The 24,480-nt window shown below is 41.4% G+C and overlaps 1 protein-coding gene across 20 annotated transcripts in view; it reads right to left on the reverse strand.

The window, feature by feature from the left end:
• Positions 1–1,546: 1,546 nt before the first annotated feature.
• The window catches only part of NR3C2 (nuclear receptor subfamily 3 group C member 2), a 141,920-nt gene continuing 118,986 nt past the window's right edge, over positions 1,547–24,480 (reverse strand). For all 20 annotated transcript variants that reach the window (XM_083457172.1, XM_083457169.1, XM_083457183.1 and 17 more), the window contains 3 exons: positions 18,085–18,215; positions 13,082–13,239; positions 1,547–5,688 (listed from right to left, as the gene is read on the reverse strand). In XM_083457172.1, coding sequence (XP_083313298.1) covers positions 5,533–5,688; positions 13,082–13,239; positions 18,085–18,215 — 445 coding nt within the window. In that variant the 3' untranslated portion in view covers positions 1,547–5,532. The remainder of the gene's footprint in view (positions 5,689–13,081; positions 13,240–18,084; positions 18,216–24,480) is intronic.

Below are 24,480 nucleotides of genomic sequence, written 5' to 3' on the forward strand. Positions count from 1 at the left end.
GTGCATAAACAACTAGGCTGAAATTATAGAGGGAGAGAGAGAGAGAGGCATAGGTGATTCTTAAGTGTTTTAGGGAGGATATGTATATGTGCAGACAAAACAATCAGACTGGAACAGTTTTGGTTCCGACTTTTACTTTTGCCACCCAAAGACTGGTGGTTAACTTTAGGGGGGAGGGATGTGCATTTTGCCAGCATGAATTAAAAAACCAGCTGAGCCCTGTACTCTTGATTTGCGAAGTGAGGCTCTGGTATTACACTGAGAGGTTGCATGGTTATATTGCCACATTCTGACAAGATGGTGGTCACATAGAAACTCTCCATGCCAGGTCAAAGAACATCACCCATTCATCCAATTAATGGCTGCTGTGCTGGGACTACACTGAAGTCTTTCTCCCGCTTTGTCCCCATGATAAAGATTGTGGGTAGCTTGACCTTCAGTATTATCTGCAAAGGCAGAATTGCTTCCTTAGTATCCCAGTGAATATTATTTTAGAAACATGGTCCAATTTTCTCTTAAACCAATGGGTGTGTAAATTATGATAATTACTTATATCAAGAAGGTCAAAAAAGTAGCAACCAGCTTTGGAGAAGTCTATTCCCAGCAGTATACAGTGGTGCCCCGCAAGACGAATGCCTCGCAAGACGAAAAACCCGCAAGACGAAAGGGTTTTCCGTTTTCAGAGGTGCTTCGCAGGACGAATTTCTCTATGGGCTTGCTTCGCAAGACGAAAATGTCTTGCGATTCTTGAGGTTTTTTTCCGCTCCCCAACCCCTTTTTCTAAAGCGCTAAGCTGCTAATAGCCTTTTAGCAGCTAATCCGCTAATCCCTTAAGCCTTTAATAGCCGTTAATAGCCCTTAAACTGCTAATAGCGCTAATCCGCTAATGGGCTTGCTTCGCAAGACGAAAAAACCGCAAGACGAAGAGACTCGCGGAACGGATTCTTTTCGTCTTGCGAGGCACCACTGTATATATAAAATGGTTCAGGTGTTCAGAGAAATGCTCATGGTGCTTTTTCTTTCAGCTTTGGGCTTTCGTTTGCACCGGGCATAGTTTAAACATCTTTGCCATGTTGCCCCACACAAAGGTTCTGTGAAAGGCATCCCTTTCAGTGTTCCCCTACGTTTGTGTCATAAAACGTTCCTATCTCCAGCCCACACTGGCAATCGTGTCCTTTTCCAATGGGAAATCCAGCAATGGGCTCCCTTCAAAAGCCATCTGCCATGTGGTGCTAAATTAAAGCTACAACCCTAATGCTCCAATACTGGCTTCTTGGAGCCAAATTGCCCTTAGCTGCCTCATCCTAATAAGTTTACTTGGATGTTAAGGGCAATTTGTGCCAGTCTACAATATCGGGGAGATTACCTGAATGGTGAAGCCCAGGTGAAGCAACTTGCACCATCAAAGCCCTTGTTACTACGAAGGCAGGTGTTGCAAATAAGACTTACAAAAACTGCATAATGTATCTAATTTCACTCAAGGGCATTTCCCCAAAGAAACAGATGCATCTTCAGGTGAGTGTGGTTGATATCAAAGCGCAAGGAATACCGGGAATCACACCATTTTAATTTGTGTATATTTATACAACTTATAAAAAATTAGGTACTTAAAGACATTAACATAAAGGCCAAACAGTAATCTTCTATTTATTCAAAAAGTTTAAACATACAGAAGCAAGCCCCTAATTGTTAATGCATTATTATGCATAGATGTCGTTTTACACCATAGTTGCTGCCTGCTCTATATTTTTCATCTAGCATTATATAATCAGGACACAATCTGCCAAGAACTTCTTCTGCACAAGTGCAAAGTTCCCAGAGGAATGTGCTCTTCAACTCCATGAACTCTGAAACATAACTGAGAATCCTGGCATTATAACTGCTGCTTATCAGGTTATTCACCTGCCAGATGAAATTGCACCCTCCTGCACTCTCACTCTCTCTCTCTCTCTCTCTTTCTCCCCCCTCCCCCTCTATAAAAAAGTCACATCTTTAATAGACAATCAAAAGTGCATTAAATGTAGAATGGGTTAAATTCATAAAGGTTTTTTTTTTTTTGTTTAAGTCAGTGAAAATACCACCCTGTGAATTAGATTTTTGCATTATTGATTATAAAGTATATTTTATTAAGATGTTGATATTGCAAGCTTTTAGTCCTTTTTCTCTTTTGTTCTGTGCAACAAAATGGTTACACACTGCAATGCAATGTTATTCTTGAAATACCCACTGCAGTAAATTAAAACTATTTTACATTTTTTACTTAAGAATACAATATTCTTGCTGTATATTTTCAGTCATTCATAGCCACAAAATCATTACACTCGATCAACACAATTTATCATTTTGACATTTTGAAGTTAACTTTTATCTTATTTTGCAGGAGACAGATGCCTGTTTCATTCTAAAGTACAATGTACTCCTGATTCCTTCCTTTTTTCATTTTTCATTTTTATTATTTCTAAGCAATAATCAATGGTTTCATAAACAGGTGATTAAAGTAAAGGATTTATTATAATCTGCTTACAATTGTTTGCAAAGACAGACATATATTTTGCATAAAGATATAAACTGTTTTTAAAACTAATGTAGTGTTTTACTTATGACATTTCTGTGAATTATGAATTGTACCAAACCAAGATTATATGCAATAAGGTACAAAAAATAATAGCAATCAGACAACAACGTGAATTGGGACAGACATCTAACAGTGGATTTTTTAAAAAAAGAATATGGCTTTAATATTTTAATTAGGCAAAGTTACTTAGTGATAAAAAAAGATTCAGTAACTTTGTTAATAAAAAAATGCAGCACCATACTGCGTTTACCACAAACCTGAATAATTTGAAATTCCAATTTCAGTATGGTTTTAAAAAAAAACGGTAAATGAAAGGGAGATTTGTGACCACTTCTTCAATATAAACAACCAGTCTGCATGCGGTGTATTTTTATCACTTTAGAAGAGCAGCTTTCATATTGCTGTGCAGATCAAAGGAGCTGATTTATGAATTAGATTTCTAAAACTGCAAATAATATATGCATGTGTAAATTGACTCTTTCTGAGCGTACCTTAACAGATTTCCCATTCAATGAGACATGTGACTTAAAAATAGCAGTAGTAATGTTTGCATCCTGTTTATGAGATGCAAACATTCAAATTTCTGAATCTAATGCACGCTTGATTATTGAGAGTTTGCGGGCAGGATACAAAGAGACTTTGTAAGGAAACTTTGGGCTTCTTTTTCTTCTCTCTGTGCCACATAGAAAACCACTTTGAAACTGAGGGCACTTTCAAAAGCAGCTTATGATACATCATTGGAATCTGGTGTTCAGCTGGGGGAGGGGAAATCCCACTGGGCAATGCCTACTTGGAGGTCTTTGGATCCCAGACTTTGTTAAGGTTTCTTTTATTTTCACAAACTTTACCTAGACACAAGTTTACCAGAAGTATAACTCTGACAATTATTCTCTTTACATTTGTATTTAATATCAATGGTCATAGGAAATGTTGCTATAATGCAGCCTCCAATGTTTAAATTATTTATAAAATGTATAATGTTGATCACCCCAAGAAAGATACATTTTTCATCATCTCAGTTCATAAAGTAAGTCTTGAGAGAAATCCAGATTAAAGGCTCATGCTTAAAGTTGTTAGCTATGTTTTAGCACTGATTTGTAAAAGTGTTATGGTATTAATATTAAGTTACTAACTAGTTGAGCAGTAATTCTAAACATAGTTACAAGGAAATAATTTGTACTAAAAGTCAGTAGCACATAATTCCAAATAAGTAGGTTTATGATCTAGGATAACACACACACCCCAGTCCAAATTTGTCAATAGCGTATCTTCTTTCACATAATTATATCATTCCAGAATTTTACCTAGTATGTGTGTTGAAATTTATTTTCTCACATTTTTAGCCCCATTTTTTTGTAGTTTATGTACATTCCAGATTGAAAAGGAGAAGCAAAAAAACCAAACCCCCACTATTATTATTTAGCTCTCCCTTTTAGCCACAACTTTGTTACAATATTAGACACCCAAACTGTCCCACTGAAATCAAGGAGTGCAATCCTATGCATGTCTGCTCAAAGGTAAGTCCCAGATAAGTGTGTATAGGATTTCAGCCTAGCTGTGTGTTGAGTTGCAGCCTTGGAAATAAAACAGATTGGCAGGCAGAATCTCACCTTGTCCCAGGACTGACGAGCCTTTGAGGAGACTCTAGGCACAACCCAATAGGATACTGTCCTCAGGAAGTTGTACTGAAATGTATGAAGTACTGCGTGCTTCCACATCTTCATTCACTTCAGCGAGACAATTTCTTAGTGGGTTGTGCCCTTTGGAGTCTATCTTGGTAGATGTGAAATGTGCAGATAGCTGCAAACACAGCTAGCTAGAGGCATGGAGCAGAACTCTTGTGTGCGAGAGTCATGTAAAAGCAGACAGATACTATGGATGAAAATGGACAGAAAAGAAGTGCAACTGAAAATGGCTATGGGTGGTTATTTACAGCAGACACTGTCAGATGGTAAATTAGATATGATGCTAAAAAGGCACAGCTTTCCCTTTCTGAAATACACTGTAAACGGTTCATTATGCATGCAGAACAATTCACTTTACAAAAAAAATTACCTTGTGTTTAGACAAAAAGAGTAATTAAATAGTCTCCAGCAAAATAGAATTCTTCCAAAAATACTTTCCCATTCATCCTATTAACCATTAAAGATTTTTAGGTCTCATTTACAAAAGTTCCTTATACCATTTTTTTCCAGGTCCTTCAATTTATACATACAGCAATGTACAATACAGCAAAAGACTGCGAAAAATTATTGGTAAAGCCAGCACAATAGATACTAGAAATCGAAACCGAGGCATTTGTTTTAACATCTTATCCTTTCAAGTTAAATAATAAATGAACACTTAACACAGTGTAGATCATCTGTGATGGATAATATGGGATAACAAATGCCGCAGGTTAATATACCAAGATTATTCCACACCAAATGCTCCATTATTTATTTTACACATCCAGGGATTTGTGTGTGTGTGTGTGTGTGTGTGTGTGTGTGTGTGTAGTACAATTATTAATGCCCCATATTGACTTTGTTTTATGTGCAAACCAACAGTAAGCTTTTCAAAAGTTCATATTAGTCCTTGAACCCTTTTTAAAACAAGCAAACAATACCGGAAACTACATGGCATATTTAAAATGTTCATCTCTTAAAATATCAAAATCAAAAAGTTATTTGACTAGATATGGCTTTTCATCCAGAGGAACAGGAACATATTTTTTTTTTCTCTCCTAAATGTTGGGTTATTGAGGGGAGATGCATCTTGACGACTTTGCTCGTCTAGTTCACACAACCTGCTTTCCGTCCTCCAAACCCTGGCTATGGTTTTCAGACTATTTAGAGACCATTGAACAATTTTGTATAGCATGTTTTAAATGTTGGCTTCTTGGGTCCTTCATGGGTGTGGAATAGCACAGGGAAACTTAAGGCAAAGTTTTTTTTTCTCCATTAAGACATTTTCTGTCACTTCCTGTGGAAGTAGAGGGGCTTGGCATTCCCAGATTCCACCTTGGGCAACTGGTCACTGATGATTTCTACCAGCATGGCTGGAAACTCCACTTTCAGAGCTTGAGACTCTCGGAAGGTGTAGAAACAGAATTCCAACAAATCGCTAACAAGCTGAAATGCAACAGGGGAAAAGGGTCAGGAATGGCGCGCATTGAAATTGATGTAGAAAGTCTTCATGATGCGAAAACAAACAGCGTTAAGAAACAATTTTCCTTAATAGAATAGGTATAGGACAAAGACCAGTAAGTAAGCTCCCCACCCACCACTCATATGTGGATGTGCTATAAAAAGTAGTTTGAAGTCAGAGAAATTTCATTCCAATTAATTCCCACAGAAATCAATGGGATCTAAGCAGGGTTTGCTCTGGTTTATGGCAAATGAATACTTGTTTCAGTCTTGTAAATACCTGCCCCGCCCCCCCGTGCCTCTGTTGTGTGTGTAAAACAAATGGAACCTTTGGTTACAGAATAGCTCTGACTATGACTTTATTGGAGAGCTCCCATCACCAGCAACCACAGCTTACTCTATACTTCTGATTAGGGCTGTTAACAACATAAAAAATAAGAACAAACCAAACTAGACATGCCTCTGAATATAAAGCCAGATTCTCAATAACACCTTTTCTTCCTGAACAATATTTTATGCACACTGGCAAAAGAGCACACGTAGGAACTATGTTGCTAAGACCACATGGGGCTGTCTACAAAGAAGAAGAGATTTCTAAAAGGAGTGCTGTGATCAGACTTATGGAGCCCAGTTTGTCCTCTCTGATTGGGATTTGTTGCTTTGTGCATGTCCCACCTTCATTTTTAGAAGTTGCTCATTTATTCTGAGGCTCCTTTTTTGGTCTGGAAGTTTGGCTGATGGACAGTTTTGAATAGATGCAGGTTTCTTTACCATAAAATCCTATTTATTTTTATTTTACTTTCTGTTTATTCTCTTGTGAGACTCAAATCTTGCAATTCCAATTTTAAACATCCTCCCTTTGTTTTTACATGAACCTATTTACCATTTGGACGGTGCTGAAGCCTTTACACTAGATCCTGAGTTCATCTTTCTCAACTTTGCCCCGGGTCCAAAAAAAAAAAGTTTCTTTTATCCCTTCTGGGATTGGTAGCTAAACCCCACCCACCCCTTAATCTTTAGGTTGAACTGTTGTAAAGCTAGGGATTTAGTAAGCTTTTAACTAGTTTGAACAGGTGGAAGGTTATGAGCAAGCAATTAAGGGCTTAGTATTATATATGCTTTACTGGTAGCTGCTGGGGTAATTATTTTTATTTGCCCACCTAATATTTTCCATTTATAAATTGATTTGTACATTCTTTTTATTCTTATCTGACTCTGATCCCTTTCTGATTACCACTGCTAGCTCACTGGAGCAAACTAAATGGAGTGAAAATTTTCAATAATAATTTGTGTCTTATCAATTCAGCTTTATGTTTTCTAGATTTTAAGACCAGTTAGGAATTCTAATGATTCTCTCTCTCTCTCTCTCTCTCTCTCTCTCTCTCTCTCTCTCTCTGTCTCTCTCTGTCTCTCTCTCTGTGTGTGTGTGTGTGTAGTTTTTGTTATTTTGGCGGAAGACCAACAAATGCTTCTTCCCTAGTCTTATCAATAGAAATAACAATTGTGCAATGCAATTAAGTCAATGTGGTCACTGAGGTTTTCATTGTTCCAGGGCTAGATTTCAGGCTTAAAATCTCCAAACAAAAGCCATCATTTTAATGCATTTTCTTTTCATTAAGCCATGAAAATTGGCTTATAAAGGCATGGGCACACACACACCCAACTGGTTCAACTGCTGATGACAAAAAATAACACATTGGTCTACATCAGGAATGGGAAACTTTGGGGCTTCCAGATGTTGGACTTCCAACTCTCATTGGGCTCAGCAATCAAGGATGCTGGACTACATTAGGGGCTGCAGCTTCTCCATCCCTGGTCTAAACTTTCACTCTCCTTGATTGGCAGTCCACCATGCTAGACCCCATGCTGTTGCCTCAGGAGTAACTTTTTAAGAGAGCTGGTGGCTGCAGTGCAGAGAAGAGATGGAAAAGCCCTGATCCGCCAGTGAGGGTTTCTCTCCCTTTCAGAGAAAAAACCAGAAGTATTACCTGATACCAAGTAGGCGTCAATTGAAGTCCGTTCTTTACTTGCAGGCTTTTCTAAATTCCACTCACCACTGAATGTATCTGTCAGGGGTTCAGGAGCAGAGTCACAGGAGAGGGAAGAAACGGAGAGCGAGGGGGAGGAGTCGGAAGGAAATGTCAGCGGCGACAGTAGTCCGAGGTCTCTGAGCCTCTCCAGTGACTCGGAGGATTCACAGAAAGGGGCCCCCATGGTCAGGGCAAGGGGAGTGCCCAGGGGGACACCTCGGGAAGGAGGGGACTCAGAGAGTAGCAGCTGGAAATCCGGGCCAGCGTCCCCCCCAGAGTGCAGTAGGGGGGAGGAGTCCAAGGCATCGGGATCAGGGAGCGCGCAGGCAGAGGGAGAACGTGAGGCAGGACTGACCACACCCTCGTCAGGGAGCGAGGAAACGGTCATCCGGAAAGTAAAACGCGCGCGCGCGCCAAGTTCAAATGTACAGGAGGGCGGCAAGGTGGGCAGCCCGGGTAGGGAGCCAGGTCCTAAAGCCCGCCGAAGAGAGGGGGAGGAGTCAGGGGGGTCAAGCTCTGCGTCGGAAGAGTCCAGGAGGAATGAGACCCCGGGGGGTAGTAAGACCCAGAGGAAGAGAGAGAGAAGGAAGAGGTGGAGTAAGATTAGAGTATTAAACTGGTGCACAGGGGGTGGAGATCCAGACAGAGCTTCGCCGGTCTAAAGTCCAGACGTAGGGCTGGGACGCTGAGACTTGTAAATGGAGACTATTCTTCAATAAAGACTTTGATACTGTACGATCGGCTAGCGTTGGTCCTTGGTGAGCTGGGACCCGGAGCCAGCTCTGACAGTAAGCTCTGTCTCTATTTTAAAGTTTTGGCACCAAGAACCTCGCCACGTGAGTCGACGCAGCGAGGACAGAGGAGGGGTGCTTACAGAGCTCACAAAACTCAGGCAAGATGACGACGGAAGAGCAGATAAAAGCCCTGCAAGAAGCGGTGACGCACCTCAGCACGGAGGTAATTGCATCCAGGAAGAGAGAGGAGGAAATGGTTACCTCCTGCCGGGATCTCCAGGCCAGGTTGGACGTGCTTTCTAAACAGGGGCAAACGGGATCCAAGGCAGAAGGCATTGGCTTGGGGAGGAGGGGAGGCAGCCTTGTATCGCATTTCGACGGGAGTTTGCAGCAGTACCCCAACTTCAGAGCAGACCTGCTGTTTGCGCTGGATCTCCTTGACAAAGACTTTAGAGATGAGGGAGACAGAGCTTACTGTCAGAGCTGGCTCCGGGTCCCAGCTCACCAAGGACCAACGCTAGCCGATCGTACAGTATCAAAGTCTTTATTGAAGAATAGTCTCCATTTACAAGTCTCAGCGTCCCAGCCCTACGTCTGGACTTTAGACCGGCGAAGCTCTGTCTGGATCTCCACCCCCTGTGCACCAGTTTAATACTCTAATCTTACTCCACCTCTTCCTTCTCTCTCTCTTCCTCTGGGTCTTACTACCCCCCGGGGTCTCATTCCTCCTGGACTCTTCCGACGCAGAGCTTGACCCCCCTGACTCCTCCCCCTCTCTTCGGCGGGCTTTAGGACCTGGCTCCCTACCCGGGCTGCCCACCTTGCCGCCCTCCTGTACATTTGAACTTGGCGCGCGCGCGCGTTTTACTTTCCGGATGACCGTTTCCTCGCTCCCTGACGAGGGTGTGGTCAGTCCTGCCTCACGTTCTCCCTCTGCCTGCGCGCTCCCTGATCCCGATGCCTTGGACTCCTCCCCCCTACTGCACTCTGGGGGGGACGCTGGCCCGGATTTCCAGCTGCTACTCTCTGAGTCCCCTCCTTCCCGAGGTGTCCCCCTGGGCACTCCCCTTGCCCTGACCATGGGGGCCCCTTTCTGTGAATCCTCCGAGTCACTGGAGAGGCTCAGAGACCTCGGACTACTGTCGCCGCTGACATTTCCTTCCGACTCCTCCCCCTCGCTCTCCGTTTCTTCCCTCTCCTGTGACTCTGCTCCTGAACCCCTGACAGTATCCCTAAGTAGCTGTGCTTCTGTAGCTATTAAGTGCTTTTTGTGTTAGCAAGTGAACAGTTCAATTCAACCAGTAAGACTCTATATCAGCACCTAAGCTGGCACCCATTCTCTCCAACCCAAAGTGGTATAACATGCATTTCTGCGTCCATATCAGATGCCTGCTGATATTTTTGTGTCTCTGAATTTGGTGGGGAGCTTGAGCATAAAACCCTTCTGAAACGGATGGAAAAGGGACCCCAATTGTTTCAAGTCTATACAGTGCTCAATTCATAATTTTATTCGTTTACATTTTTTAAAAGGAATTGCCATTATGTCACATTGAAAATTTCTTTTGGGGGGGGGGAGGACTAACTAGAGCTTTGACCCCCCCCCCCCGACACAAACTATTTGAATGTAAAATTACTTAAGTATTTACCGGCAATTATTTTTTCATGCAGGCTATGCTCCAGTCCCTGCCCCTCCAAGGCATTATACCCTAATGTTCTTAAGCATGTCTTGCAGGTGGGACTTAATGCATAGAATTGAGATGTGAATCCTACTGACTAAGGGGCCTTAAATCAGCACAAATCTGCCTTAATCAGCATTGTGACCTCTGCAGGTCTGAATTCAAGCTGTTCTATAATTGCTTTGTTTTGTTTTTAGGGGCTCTGTAAATAAAGTTGCTGATGCTTTCAAATTCTTATTTGCTTACCTTTCCTTTCATGGAATTTTTTTCACACCTTGGCATATTTTTTTGCATGCACATATGTTCACCATGTGGAAGGCCAGCTAAAACCACTGAGCAATGTAAAATATTTCCCTTCACTTGTGCTCCCTATATTACAGAGTACTGTGTTGCCTTAATTTTGTTTCTATTCTACATCCTCACAGCCTGCAACCCTCATACCCAGGAGTCAGTCCCATTGAAATCAATGGGCTCCATGTACCCATAGACAATTCCAGCATTAGAACATAAAAAACTGCTGGATCCGGTCAATGAGATTTGCTACCTCAGACCGATTTGGACAAGAGCACACACGCTCTTTCCTTCTTCAGAAGACAATAGGTGGGAGTCAGCGAAATATTACATATTTAAGTAGACCCATTTAAATGAACAAACACTGACTAACTTAGGCCCATGAATTTTAGAGGGTCTACTCTGTGTGAAACAATGCCACCCTCTTATTTCTCCCTGACACATTGGTTGGCATTAAACTGAAGTTTTACTCCGAGTAGATAAACGGACTGAAATCAATTCATAATATAAAGCTAGGCCTATGGATTTTAATGGGTCTACTATCAGCATAGCTTCATTGAATACCTCTCAACAGGCTTCCATATGCACAGAGATTCCGATGTGGGGGGACACCACATGAACAACTTTTCGCAGCAGTGTCCCCCAACACATTTTCAGACAGTACAACAACCCACAAATAAGGGATATTTCCCCTGGTGTTTGTTAAATTCTGTCCAATTATATATGGAGAGTATAATTAGTTCTGGCTCTGAAAATATATGATGCACCATTTTACTGGCACGGTTCAAAATATTGCACGCACGCACCACCCCAACTTTCACAGGCAGCTTGCTACATAATACGGTAAATCTGAAGCATTTGAACTGATGCTGACTTGGATTCACTGACTTCAATGCAACTCTACTGGCTTGAATCCAAGGACTTTAACTAATCTGGTTTGCAGAGCAAGCTGATGTTGAGCAGAAAAACATCTACCCCCCCCCTCCTCAAAAGCAAAAGCTAGTCTCAAAGGAATGAGCTGTTACTGCAGTACTAATAATACTCTGACTCCCACCGAGATATTTCAGTGTTTTAATTAACAGCACATTACTTGACAAATAATTCCATATGTATGTTCTGTAAACAGACCTCGGGCTTTGGTGCAGATTTGACCTGAAATGCACCATACTGTACTGCGTCTTCACAAATAAGCCAGTCAAGTACAAAGAAGCACATTTATATGTGGCCTCTCACATACTGAGGCCAAAGATTCTGTGCACAGCATGTGTATCCAAAGCGTATTTCCTTGCTACATCATAAGAATGGAGCTGAGGAGTTTGCTTGCTCTTGCTGTACAATTAAACAGCTTTAAAGAGGCGCTTAGCAGTAGGCTGTCCTCTTGTAACTGGTGGTTCCACAAAACAGAAGCTCATAAAGAAACCCAAATCCCTTTGGAGAATAAGTTGGGAATTATGTCAATAATAATACATTTAAATGAGTTGGTGAATTTTAAAGCCTGCGTACGACTGACTCATTCTGGTTCAAAGCAATTTGCATTGTCTTTGAAAGACTGGAGATACTATTCACAAATAGCCGTACTTTGAAATGGCTGCATGGACTTCAATAAGATTACGCAGAAATAAGAGGTACTGAGAATTGTGGCTTGAGGGCAGGGGGTGGCGAGGGTGAGGGTGGGGCAGAGGACAGCAGCAGCAATTGAAAACTTGGGTTTCACATACAAAGATTTTCAGCATTTGTAATTACACCCTTACATTTCAATGGAATTCTGATCGAGTGCCTAAAATTGACTTGCACTGACTCACAAGGTTAGCTCTGAGCACAGTTCATGAACTTTGCTTTCTGTTTTAAACCATGTGATGACTCAAAAGCAACTTCCTGTCCTCTTGCTTGCAGAACATTACTCATTAAATTATTTCTCCCAGCACATAAAGCAGATCCCTTACCCAGTAGACCCAGAAAGTAGCTTTCTCACTTGGTTGTATTCAATGGTGGCACTGCTTTTGTGGAAGCGCTTCCCTTTCTGCAAGTCAGGTCAGCCAGTTTCCACCAAACTATCTCCTGCATCCACCTTACCCCACCCACAAGCTGTTCCTGAGGGTTTGGGCGACCGTCTGCAACAGTAAATATTATTCCATGGAAGATTGCAGTACAATACAGGGGGGTGGGCAGTGTTGGTGCCCTCGCTGAAGCCCTGTCCATAAAGGCAAAGTCACTTGGATACCGCTCATTTTCTATACAAAAATCTACAAACTAGTTACTTTTTCTTTTCGTATTTGGTGCTTGTTAACTGAACAAGACTTAATACTGTTCATGCGCCTGCAACTCAAAACAGCAACCTGAATCCCACTATTCCTTTTCTCCAGTTGGTAGGTAGGTAGGGAAATGTATGATGTCATCACACTGTGCATTTCCTGTATGGTGTGATGTAATGGGGGGTTCAGTAGTACCACTTCGCCATTGCTCAGTGCCACTTCTGCTACTGACGAGCAGTCTACCTGCCATCTCACCTTTTGCGCTGATGAACAGGTATCGCCTCACTTTTTTGTAACAACACTACATCACGATACCAATCAACTTCAGTCAAGGGATTTGTTTGATTCCTACAGTATATAACAGTCTCCTCCAAACTATCAAGCCAATTACTTACATCATGAATGGAGTCCAGGAGCTTTGTCAGTTGGTAAAATCGCTGCCAACTTTGCCCAGAACTGTTTGGATGTTTAATTACCATCTTCCTCAGCTCTTTAATATAATTTGCCCTCATTTCTTCAAATGCAGCTTGACTTTTGAGGCCATCCTTGGGAACTGTCATAAAAGGATACAAATGTTTATTAATCAATGATCTGTTAAGTTTACATATACATTAAAAAAGGAGAACAATGTGTTACTACAAGGCCATTCACTAACATTCAGAAAAGCTTGCTACTGTGTACAAATGCATTCCCCATATTTCTTGCACATTATGAAAACGTAGCAACTTCATAAATCCTTTGAGGTTTTGCAAACATTCTTCACAGGTGAATATATGGGAAAGACCTTGCTGGAGAACAGTAAAAAGCAATGTGTTTGATTACCCACTTTGACCTAAGAGAAAACCATGCCTGCCTGTGCGCACACACAGAGGGAAGAGATGGAATTTTTCTTGCAGAAAACAAAAAAATAGCTTCTTAAACTTCCAGTCAACTCTAATGCTGCATACTCTTAAACAGTTGCGGAAAAATATAAAAATACACATAATTGCTTTTTACGATGAATTCAAACTGCATTCCTAGGGATGAAAATGCTTTTAGGTTGAAATATGTTTTTGCACACACATGCTGAAATAAAAATGGGAGTTTTATGGTATACAGAATAAAATGAATTATTGTTGTGCCATGGACTGCAATTAACAGTGTGCTCTCCCCAATGGACACAGTAGTGCTACTCAGGCATGGGTCATCTGCAAATATTCATTCTTGATCAAAAGGCTACAAGAAGGCTGCTCCTTCTCATTCAAGGATATCTCCTCTCACTATCTATGAACCACTTGGAATCCAGTGCCATGTTATGGCATATATGCATAAAATTCTCAGATATACTTTCAACCTTTGGCATTCCCCCCCCCCCCCGCCCAAAGTCCGCTCAGGGTCTGTGTACTACATTCATTACCAATTAGTGATGGTTTGCATTTCTAACGGTTTGCATTTCAGCTTGAAAAAAAGCCCCCCATTTGAGCCAATATGATGGGTTTTCCAAGCCTAGGTGTGGCAAGGGGAGCACTGGTGGCGGGACGGCATCTGCAGAGAGAAGGCTACAGAATCTAATTCCATTGCCATTAGAACAACCATCAAGATGCTTGGGATTCAAAGCAACATCAGTTGGTTTCTATTTGGGCTTCGCAAATCTCAGCACTGTACAGAAGATGTCTGTTCTGATGGTTGGTAACCTATTAGGCAGAGAGATTATTTCATGTCTCCTCTAAACCAAGCCACCTAGTCATAACCTTAGGAATAATCAGTTATTTTATTATGACTGACTGCACCCTCTTCTTCAATTTCTATTTTTTTTGCATTACTTTTTAATGCTGTTAATAGAGACGACCTGCCTTTCGCTAGATTCAGATTTCATGTTCAAATATTTTGATTGATTTATCTCATTTAAAAATCTATATACTGCTTGATTGTGTTTAAAAGACCCCTCAAAGCAGTTTACAAAAAAGATATTTTGACGGGGAGCATAATTCAGACAGAACATTAGGGGGGTGTATCCAATGTCATTATTAATTATTAGTAGTAGTACTTAATTTCTAACTTACACAAATATCATATTAGTTTCCTAATGGGGTGGCAGATTGGACAAGGGATCTATCCCTCTTCTCCCCTCCCCCCAGCCAAACACACACTCTCCCAAAAGAAGCTTCTTTAGAGGGATGGAGGCAACCTCCCATACATTGTGGGGTGTGGGTCGTCTGAGGCTGCAGTGGAAGAGAATCACAGGATGCCTTGGCCTGACTGCAGGCAATTCCCCGCTCCCAATGCACCTAACAATGTTTGGAAGGTCTCCCCGACCTTCTGGAGAGGCCTGGTGCAGGCTACAAGAGGACAAGGAATGATCAGTGGCAAGACTTTGCCTTCCATTAGAGACAACCCTGGAATTTGTGAATAAGTGCTACATGCTGCTCCCTGTGACCAGTCAGAGTTGGTGTGTGAAATGAGAAATCCTTGCCTCTATTTCCACACACTTCAGATCCCAGGCCAGTTATCCAACACCTAATTTAAAAACAACAACAACAACTCCTGACAAAAAGATGTCAGGAGTTAGAATTAGGGGAAAAAATTAAAAGTGAGAGTGAAATGGAAAGCACAATAGCTGTTTCAATATGGCTCTCGTTTTTAGATGTGCATGTAAATAATTTAGCAACATGAGACAAGCTGCCTACAAACAAATAGCTGTTCTGGGAGCAGTTATTAGACAATCTTGGTTTTGAAAAAATGCCTAATGGGTGGTAAATGGCAGATCATATATTTGAATGGGAGCCTATTTGGGCTAACGCTGGGAGGAGAACTTCTAATGGGCCATCCCGGAATAGCAAGAATAAGTTGCACACTGTTTGGAGGGGAGGGCAGGGGTGAACTTATTTGCTGTGGTCTTGAAGCAGCATATACGTTTGCCCGGGAGTAAGGCTAAAATGCTCAGCAAAGTCCCTGCTTCTCCTCCCAGGCTCACTATGGGTATTGTTATTCATAAGGCAATTGGGCTGGGAACCTTTTCTCTCTCTTTTCCCCAGGTACCCCTGGACTATGGAATTAACAGACCTTTTCGCTTTTGTTGCAGGGGCTCTGTTGGTGGATGATGGTGGTGGTTTTTGGCTTCTGTGATATTATAATTGTGTCTTCACAACTGGCATCTCCCAGGGGAGGGAAGCCAGAAGATCTACCAGCACCCATTAATGAAGCTGGCTCTGGAAACAATGAGTTTCTTGGAAAGGTTCCACTCCCAGAAAAGTAGCCATCCCCTCAATATGTGAGATGGGAGTAATCTATCTTACAGCTTGGTCCTGACCCAGTTTCCCTAATCTGACTACGCATTGGGCATTTCATCATATATTGGGTCTTTGCCCGTTTCCCCACCCCCACCGACAGGTGTTCTTGCTATGTGAGTCCATTCTAGGAAAGCTGCCACACAGCAATAATTATTTTCATTCCAAGAAGAGAGTTGTTCTCTTTCTAGTGCTTCATGTATTCAAAAAGCATCCTATCCCAACAATCTGTGCAAATGAATCAGTGCCCTGTCCAAATCAAATGGTGGCATTGCACACTCATGTGCGCATCCAAGATCATGTGCTCAAGGGGCAGCATCCAACCAAGTCTTATTCAGAGTGGATCCACCGATCTCTACTCTTGAGTATTGATTTGGTTGGATACCACTCTGTGTGTAATGGTTTCAATGTTTATAGATCCACTGAAGATCCGAGGGTTTCAGGTTTGCATAACCAGACATACGTTGCACGCCTCATTTTAATAAAGATCATTTCTATGTGCCTATATGACGTTGGCACCCAAATAAATGTGTGAAGGAGTACTGAATGCTTTTTTTACTGGCAAATATGAAAATTATTACACTAGCATCAAACAGAATTAATTATATAAAATTACAATAATCAGAAACACAATTGAAACTTCAGATTGTTGGACATACGCCCAGTTGTTTCTCCGATTATTAAATGTGCTGAGGCAACTGGCAAACGTCCCTACTCTGTGGGCTGGGGAAAAGCAAGAAAACAATTGAGATGTAATGTGTGGTTTCTTCAATGTTAATTGAGAAAAACTTCCTTGATGTGGCCATCATTCAAGTTCCTAAACAAATTCCAACAGCTAGTCAAATGATTAAAAAAATAAAATCAAACTAGCTTGGAAATCTATACTGTAATGCAGTATATGGGTGGCATTATTTGGAACTGAGCTGCCATTTACAGCTATTCGCTGTTTTTGTTAAAACTGAGTTATGCACACAGCAGGATTCCCTTCTGTCTCCCCCACAAATGTCAATCTGTTCTTGGAATGTTTCTTGGCTATTCATTTCCTATGATGCATTTAATGCTAGAAAAGACCTAGGTTTTGGATCACTGTGGCGCTTAACCTTTTAATCCTGGCACCTAGCATTTTGAATTATTATTATTTTTAGATCTATGATGAACTTAAGCAGAAATATTATTGCACAGATGTTTAGAATACCCTTCTACCATGTAAACAACCAGGGCAGTTTACAAGAAAGAGACAGGTTGACAGTAAAATAACAACAAAATAAAGTACACAAGCAAAACAATAATTAAGAGAGCAGTTAAAATGAGCAGTTAAAATGTTGTGAGCATTTTAAAAGCCTGGTGCCAAGCAGGCAACAATGAAGGTGCCAAGTGAGCCTTCCTGGAGAGAGATTTCCCACAAGCAAACTGTCACTGTCCCAAAAGCCCTTGCTCTGCTTACCACCCATCTTAGCACAGCTGGGAGTGCTGGAAAAGAACTCTTCACATGAGCAGGTTGGTGCGAGAGCAGACATTCTTTAATAGCTTTAACACTAAGAACTAGCAGGTTGAATTTTGCTCAGAAACAGACTTAGAGTAATATTATAGGGCTCTGCAACCCATATGTCATGTTCCCAACAACCAATACAGTGGTACCTTGGGTTAAGTACTTAATTCGTTCCAGAGGTCTGTTCTTAACCTGAAGCACCACTTTAGCTAATGGGGCTTCTGCGCCGCAGAAGCATGATTTCTGTTCTCGTCCTGAAGCAAAGTTCTTAACCCGAGGTACTATTTCTGGGTTAGCAGAGTCTGAAGCGTAACCTGAAGCGTATGTAACCTGAAGTGTATGTAACCTGAGGTACCACTGTATCTTCTAGTAGCTATGTGGCTGTATTTTTAATGGACTTTGAAGCCTTCAAAGGCAGATCCACATACAATGTATTACAGCAATCATCCTCAGAAGCATTTGGTCTTTGTTTTAAACAATTTGCTGTAGGTGTCTAATTCAAAACACTGCCACCAAGGCCTTGTGGCTCCTGCAATCTAGTTCCTTTTTCACCATTTAGTGAGTCATTTGGACTCGTCGGTTAGAACAATATGTAAATTTAGGACAGTTGACAATTATGACTGGAATCAACTGGCAAACTTACCTGTGCTTAATAGCAGCAAAACTTTCATTATAGTATACTCTTCAAAGCTAAGTTGCAAGCGAACAAACTGAAGGCTGATCTGGTGCATCCCCTGGCACAACTCAAACATTGCAGACTGGCGCATTCTCTCTCTGCAAAAGAAAAAAAGGGGACAGAATACAGATAAGAATAGGCAAGCTTGGTTGGTAGAGTCCCAAGGCTACACAAGTCCTGACTTACTTAAGAGTCAAATCACACAGCCATATACTCATTGTGAAATAAGCACAAGTAGGACATGTTTGGTTGTAAGTATTGATGCAGCTCAACCATCGGCTAACTTCCTCCTGAGCCAGACAGGTCCTTGTTGGTCCTAAAATTCCTGAACTGGAGACATATATTAAATCATGGAAACTTCCTACTCTAGACTGGTGACACAGTCAAGTCTAGTGCTGCATCTCATGACACACTTTGAAGGCAACACTCAAACAGCACATCAGTTTTGAGCAATTCTATAATTCAGGCATGTCCAACAGGTAGATCATGATCTACTGGTAGATCACTGGACGTCTGCGGTAGATCACCGGTAGATCATTGGCTCCCCCCAAAGAAGCTGAACAACTGTGGCTCCCCTAAAAATGCTCAACATTTTACCTCCTCCATGAAAAAACTCAACAACTTTGACCCGAACCCCGAAAAAGGGGGTAGATCACTGCCAGTTTTTAACTCTGTGAGTGGATCGCAGTCTCTTGGGAGTTGGCCACCACTGTTCATTCATCTTGCTCTGAAGAGAAAACTCAAGGATCAGACCTTTAGAAGCCACCAACTTACTAGATGACTTTAAAAGGGGAAATAGATAAATTCATGGAGAATGAAGGCCATCAGCAGCAACAAGCCATGATGGCTAAATGTTACATCAAATATCTCAGGCAGTGTTTTTCTGAATGCTAGTTGCTGGGGAACAACAGTGGCACAATGCTACCACACATTTTAAAAACTTTTAATTTCAACCACAGTAACATTTTCCCCTGGCTGGGAGCAAAACTTCAGTATTACTAAACATACAGTGTTTGCAAAATGTGTTGAGAACTACAGAAGGAACATCAATTTATATTTTAGTTTCAAGGGAACTGACGCAGTTGAGCAAGTGAGGTAATAAGAGGAAACCAATGATTATTGGTTTTATATACATCAGCTTAGAAAAACTTGCACAACCAAATCGCTCACTTTCTACCCCATCCCAGTCCAGTGTAAAAAATATTTCTAAAAGGCAAGAGACTGGTCAAACTAGTTGTGCAGTACTATGCAACCACTTTCAGAGATGTGAAGTATGAACTATCAAGGAGTTCACAGGTTAATGCTGCGGAAGGACATTTGTATATTAAAGTGAACATCAGAATTAAATAGAAGAATTCCTCAACCACTATGTATTTCTAAATATATACACCATTAATGCCACCCTAATAGATTTCATTTACTAAATAGTGAATGATTGATGTTTTCCTGGAAATATAGCAGATCAAGCTCTAGGATATTAAAAAAGAGAAAACTTGTGTTGCGAGAGAATGAATCACAGGAATAATTTGCTCTTAGGAAGGCTTATGTTAGAATTCAGGTATCACGTCTTAGATAGTGTTTTGAAAGCAAAAAAGGAAGTTTGTAAGGACAAATGTTCAGAGTTGTTTTCTGTACTTCTTCAACAGTCTCAGAGGAAGGAGTATATGGTTACCACCCACTCAGCTGTAAGTCATGCATTACATTGAAAGCTAGCTGATTCTTCCAGTAGATAAAGCAACATAGTTCAGCTCCTGTAATTTGGCGCTTTTTGATTTATCCAGCTGTCACCAACCATAAATATGAGTGTTTTCCCAAAAAGTACCTGCGATAGTGCTGCTTGCTACAAGAAAAGGCTGGGCACTCTGTCATACTAGTGTTGTTATTTAGGAGAGGGGGAGAATAACACCCCCCCCCACACACACACACAGAGAGAGAGAGAGAACAGAGAAGAAGAAATACATCCATTTAAATACAAACACTTGTATTGTGCTTGACGAAACCCCAGAGCCAGAAATCGACCACTGTCATGGGAAGAAGGCTCAGAGTTCAAGGAGTGGTGGTGTGAAGACAATGAGTGGTCAGAGGGAGAAGAGGGAGAAGACTGGGAGATGGAGGTATCAGAAGGTGAAGAGGTAACAGGGCTTGGTGAGCTGGGAGAGTCTGTGGCAGAGAGAAGTCCAGAATCAGAGGCAGAAGCTGAAGCAGGAGAGGAGGGAGGGCAAAAGGCACAGATGGGTCTGGCTGGTAGGGAGTCACAGGTGACTCTCTTTACTGCTGCAATCAGCTTTCCTCCCCTGTCCCCGTCCCCCCCCGGTCTCCCAGAACCCAGAGAAGGATGAAAGAGGCAAAAGATAAGATAGCACCACACAGGTCCAGATTGCTCAGATTGCTTTGGAGAAAGCCCAGAGAGGAGGGGACTTAGGCTGCTGTAGGTACCTTCAGTCTTAGCAACTGATCCATTGGGGGGGGGGGAGAGATACTGGGGATGAGTTCATGATCATTAGGCCTGACATTCTGCCAAGTCTGTGCAGATCCTGTTCTTGCTAATAAAGAGGTGACTCCAATGTGCATGGTGTGATTTACTGCTGGCTCGCTCCTGTCAACCACCATAAAAAATATATTGATGTGTCTATAATTCAGGGGTGGTTAATCTGTGTTACTACAGATGGCACTAAACTACAACTCCCATAATCCCTGGCCATTGGTAATGCTGGCAGGGGCTGAAGGAATGTGTAGTCCAGCAAACATCTGGAGGGCTGCAGGTTAGCCATCCCTTCTACATAGCACTATCAAACTAATGTTTTTGTCAGTCGTTTGAGGAAGAATGTTCATTCTATCTCCATAAGAATATACAAATAGAAACCAGTGCCTTCAACTGTGCCCAGAAAGCTCTAAGTAGCCACTACAGTGATACCTCTGGTTACAAACTTAATTCGTTCTGGAGGTCCGTTCTTAACCTGAAACTGTTCTTAACTTGAGGTACCACTTTAGCTAATGGGGCCTCCTGCTGCTACTGCACTGCTGCCAAAAGATTTCTGTTCTCATCCTGAGGTAAAGTTCTTAACCCGAGGTACTACTTCTGGGTTAGTGAAGTCTGTAACCTGAAGTGTTTGTAACCTGAGGTGTTTGTAAGCAGAGGTACCACTGCACAAACTTGAAAGCACTGGTGCAAAATTCTCTCAAAGCCATCTCCAGCTGGGTTGTACAAATTGCAGCACCTGAATTGCAGAAAGTTGTGAAAGCGTCTAAAATCATTTTCAGACCTTTCAAGCAAGGTAATCATTTTGTTACACAATAACTGCACAGTTGTTATTTATGTTTCAAGGAATGCAGAGGTCCTTTCCCTATCTATTGCAATAAAGACTGTTGTACGGAAAGCAGTTATGCAAATCTGATAGACATCTATTCAGATAGTGGCCATGATGTCATTGGCAAAGAGCAACACACCTCATTTTTTAAAAAACATGTTTACTTATTTATCCATTTCTCTCTCAACCAAGCATTTCCCCACTGTAGCACTCAAATCTCAAAGAAGGCCAGACATCAAAATACCACCCATTCTGCTTTCACAACTATATTCTGACATTTTTCAGTTATTTCCCTCTTTTTTTCACATTACTTCTATGGAGGCTCTGGGCTCATCTCTCCAATAGGGTAAGATATTGTGGCCCCGGCCATGGATCAAGGCTCAGTGGCAGAGCTTCATGCTCCGGCACTGGGGGCAGAGAGCAGGTGGGGGCAGGGTTGGCACACGTCCTGGGGGGCGGGGCACCCTGGGGATTGTGCTGCCGGGGGCAGTGCGCTCCCCCCACACTCCTCTTCCTCCACCAGTATCAAGGCTTGCACTAAAACAGCACTAAAAACCAGGGAGGGAGTGTCATACAGAAAGCTTCCAACAGAGAAGACCATGACCTGTTCACAAGACTAAGTAGCCACCCCTACAAAGCAAGGAACTGATACAGAGAAGAGCCCTGCTAGAAGATCCCATCTAGTCCAACATCCTTTTCCCACATGGGCCAACCAAATGCCTATGGGAAACCCGCAAGCAGGATATAAGTGGAACAGCACCCTCCCAACGTATATTCCCCAACAACTGGTAGTCAGATGTAATGAAAATATTATTTCTTTTCCCATTGTACTGTGAAATTCAACCTTATACAACTGATTTATTCCAGCAGCTTCAAATGCTCTCATGATCCTGATGTTTGATTATTATTATTATTATTTCCATAGCAGTGGAAAAAATCTCCTTCAGTAAAACAGTTTGCTTAGAATTCAATGGCTCGTGTGCTTGATAGTTATTATTCTTTTATTAGTAGCATTTTGGTATTAGTATTAGTATTATTTATTGAATTGATATACTGCTCTATGCCTAGAGGTCTCAGGGCAGTTCACAGGACAAAATCAAAATACAAGACCACAAAATACATAATCAAAATAAAAACAGCAACCCAATAATCCCCCATACCACGTGCCACAACAAGTTACAGCAGTGCAGGTACAGACTACATATGAAGATGTATTACAGAAAGCATTATGTCCTATAAAGCTCCAAAGATACTCCAGTGCAACAGAAGAACTATGGCTGCTTGAGCATAAGTTCCCCTCCATCTGAGAAATACATAACCAGCACTGGGCCCGGGAGAAGGGATGCAGTGTGCCACATAAAGCACCAAATGTATGTAAACCGTGTTTCTGCAAGATTAGTAGCACTGTATGTTCTGACAGCAGCAGTCATCTGGGGTATGGGCCAAGAGGAACCTAAACAGAGTCCAGGACCTGTTTCCCCTCATGTCCAGCCCACCAGATAACTGGTGCTGTCAGCTACAGATGTTGGAGAATACTGATGAAGGCAGAAAAGGAAGTGGAAATTGCAGCAGTTTGCATGTATCTCTCTGATCAAGAATGGAATTTGTTCACATCACATTAATTGTTTTTGTTTTTACACTGCCTTGTTTTTACACTGTTTTGACATTTCCTTTACATTGGAACAAAAGTTCTGTAAGTTCGGTAAATCTCTCCGTAACTTCTGCTAAATAGCAGACAGTGAGATGCATAACATAGTATTTGGTGGGAAGCCTAAAAGCAGCAAAATGGAAGCAGCACTGATTGTGAGAAGTACAGCTTGGAATGGAAATTGCTATTTTCCTCTGCATACATGCCTTTGTAGAGTTGGTATTTCTGCTCTTATAGCTATTAAAACAAAGCAGCATAACAGTCTGGATGCTGAAAGTGACTTAAGGAGTCTTCTGTCTTCCACAACACCCTAAATCCAAAAGCGTGTGGCAAGCACGCAGCTTGTCACATAATTGAAACTGACACTTTGAAATTTTATGTGATTTTGGAAAAGTTAAAGTTTTCAAAAAATAATTTAAGTACTGATCATTTGCCTTCATTATTAAGCCCAAAAATATGATTTATAATTAAAGTTGCAATATTTCAATCCTTTTGAAAAGTCAAATAAAATAAAGTCTGAAGGGGATATGCATTTTTTAAAATATTAGCTAAAAGGAGCATGGGATTAAAAAAAAAAGGTTGAGAAATACTAACGTAAGTCGTTAATAAGAATATCTATCCAATGTGTGTGTCTGCACTTCTTGTTAAACTTTTGGTACACGTTTCCATGAAGTCCAGGCCTTCTGAAGCAGAAAAAATATGGGATAGTAAACCAAAAATACTTGGTTGATTCTCCAACAAGATCATGAATTACAACCCTTACCCATTAAATGCACAAGTCTATACATCTCACTGTCAGACCAATGGCCACATACTTAAATAACATAGGTGTTAATGTTTTATTAATATTTACAAGATTATAAAAGGCTTCCTAAAATTAGGCCTATGGGATTAACAGAGTGAAAGCAAAACGAATGTCAGTAGGAAAGGCAATATAGCAAATGACCTACGAAAGTTGTGGAATAATACTCTGCTAAATGCAACAATGACAGCAAATGAGCTTTTCCTCCTCTGAAACCATACAATTAAAGTAAATCTGATATGCTTGAAAATGCAGCCTTTTATTTTACTCTTCACCCTCCTTAACTGTTAACACAGAATTAGCTGTTCTGGATACCAGGAAGAGCTACAAGCTGAAATAGCTGAAAGGTCACGCAGAGGTAGCTACAGCCTTACAGTGTGTTATGCAATGATAAACCCATTGCTCTCAAGTTCAGCAAGGATTCCCACAGTGACTGCACATGACACAATAGAAAGGCACTCACCCGAATGGTTATTTAACCAGAACACTTATAAAATCAATTAGAAAAAGAAATTTTTAAAAATCCTAGCTATAACTAAGGCCTAATGTACTGGATCTTAACTGAAAATATGACTGGTTCTTAGCATTACCCATCTTCATTGCCC

The sequence above is a fragment of the Podarcis tiliguerta genome (genome assembly GCF_965153285.1).
Source record: "Podarcis tiliguerta genome assembly, chromosome: 9".
Classification (NCBI taxonomy): domain Eukaryota; kingdom Metazoa; phylum Chordata; class Lepidosauria; order Squamata; family Lacertidae; genus Podarcis; species Podarcis tiliguerta.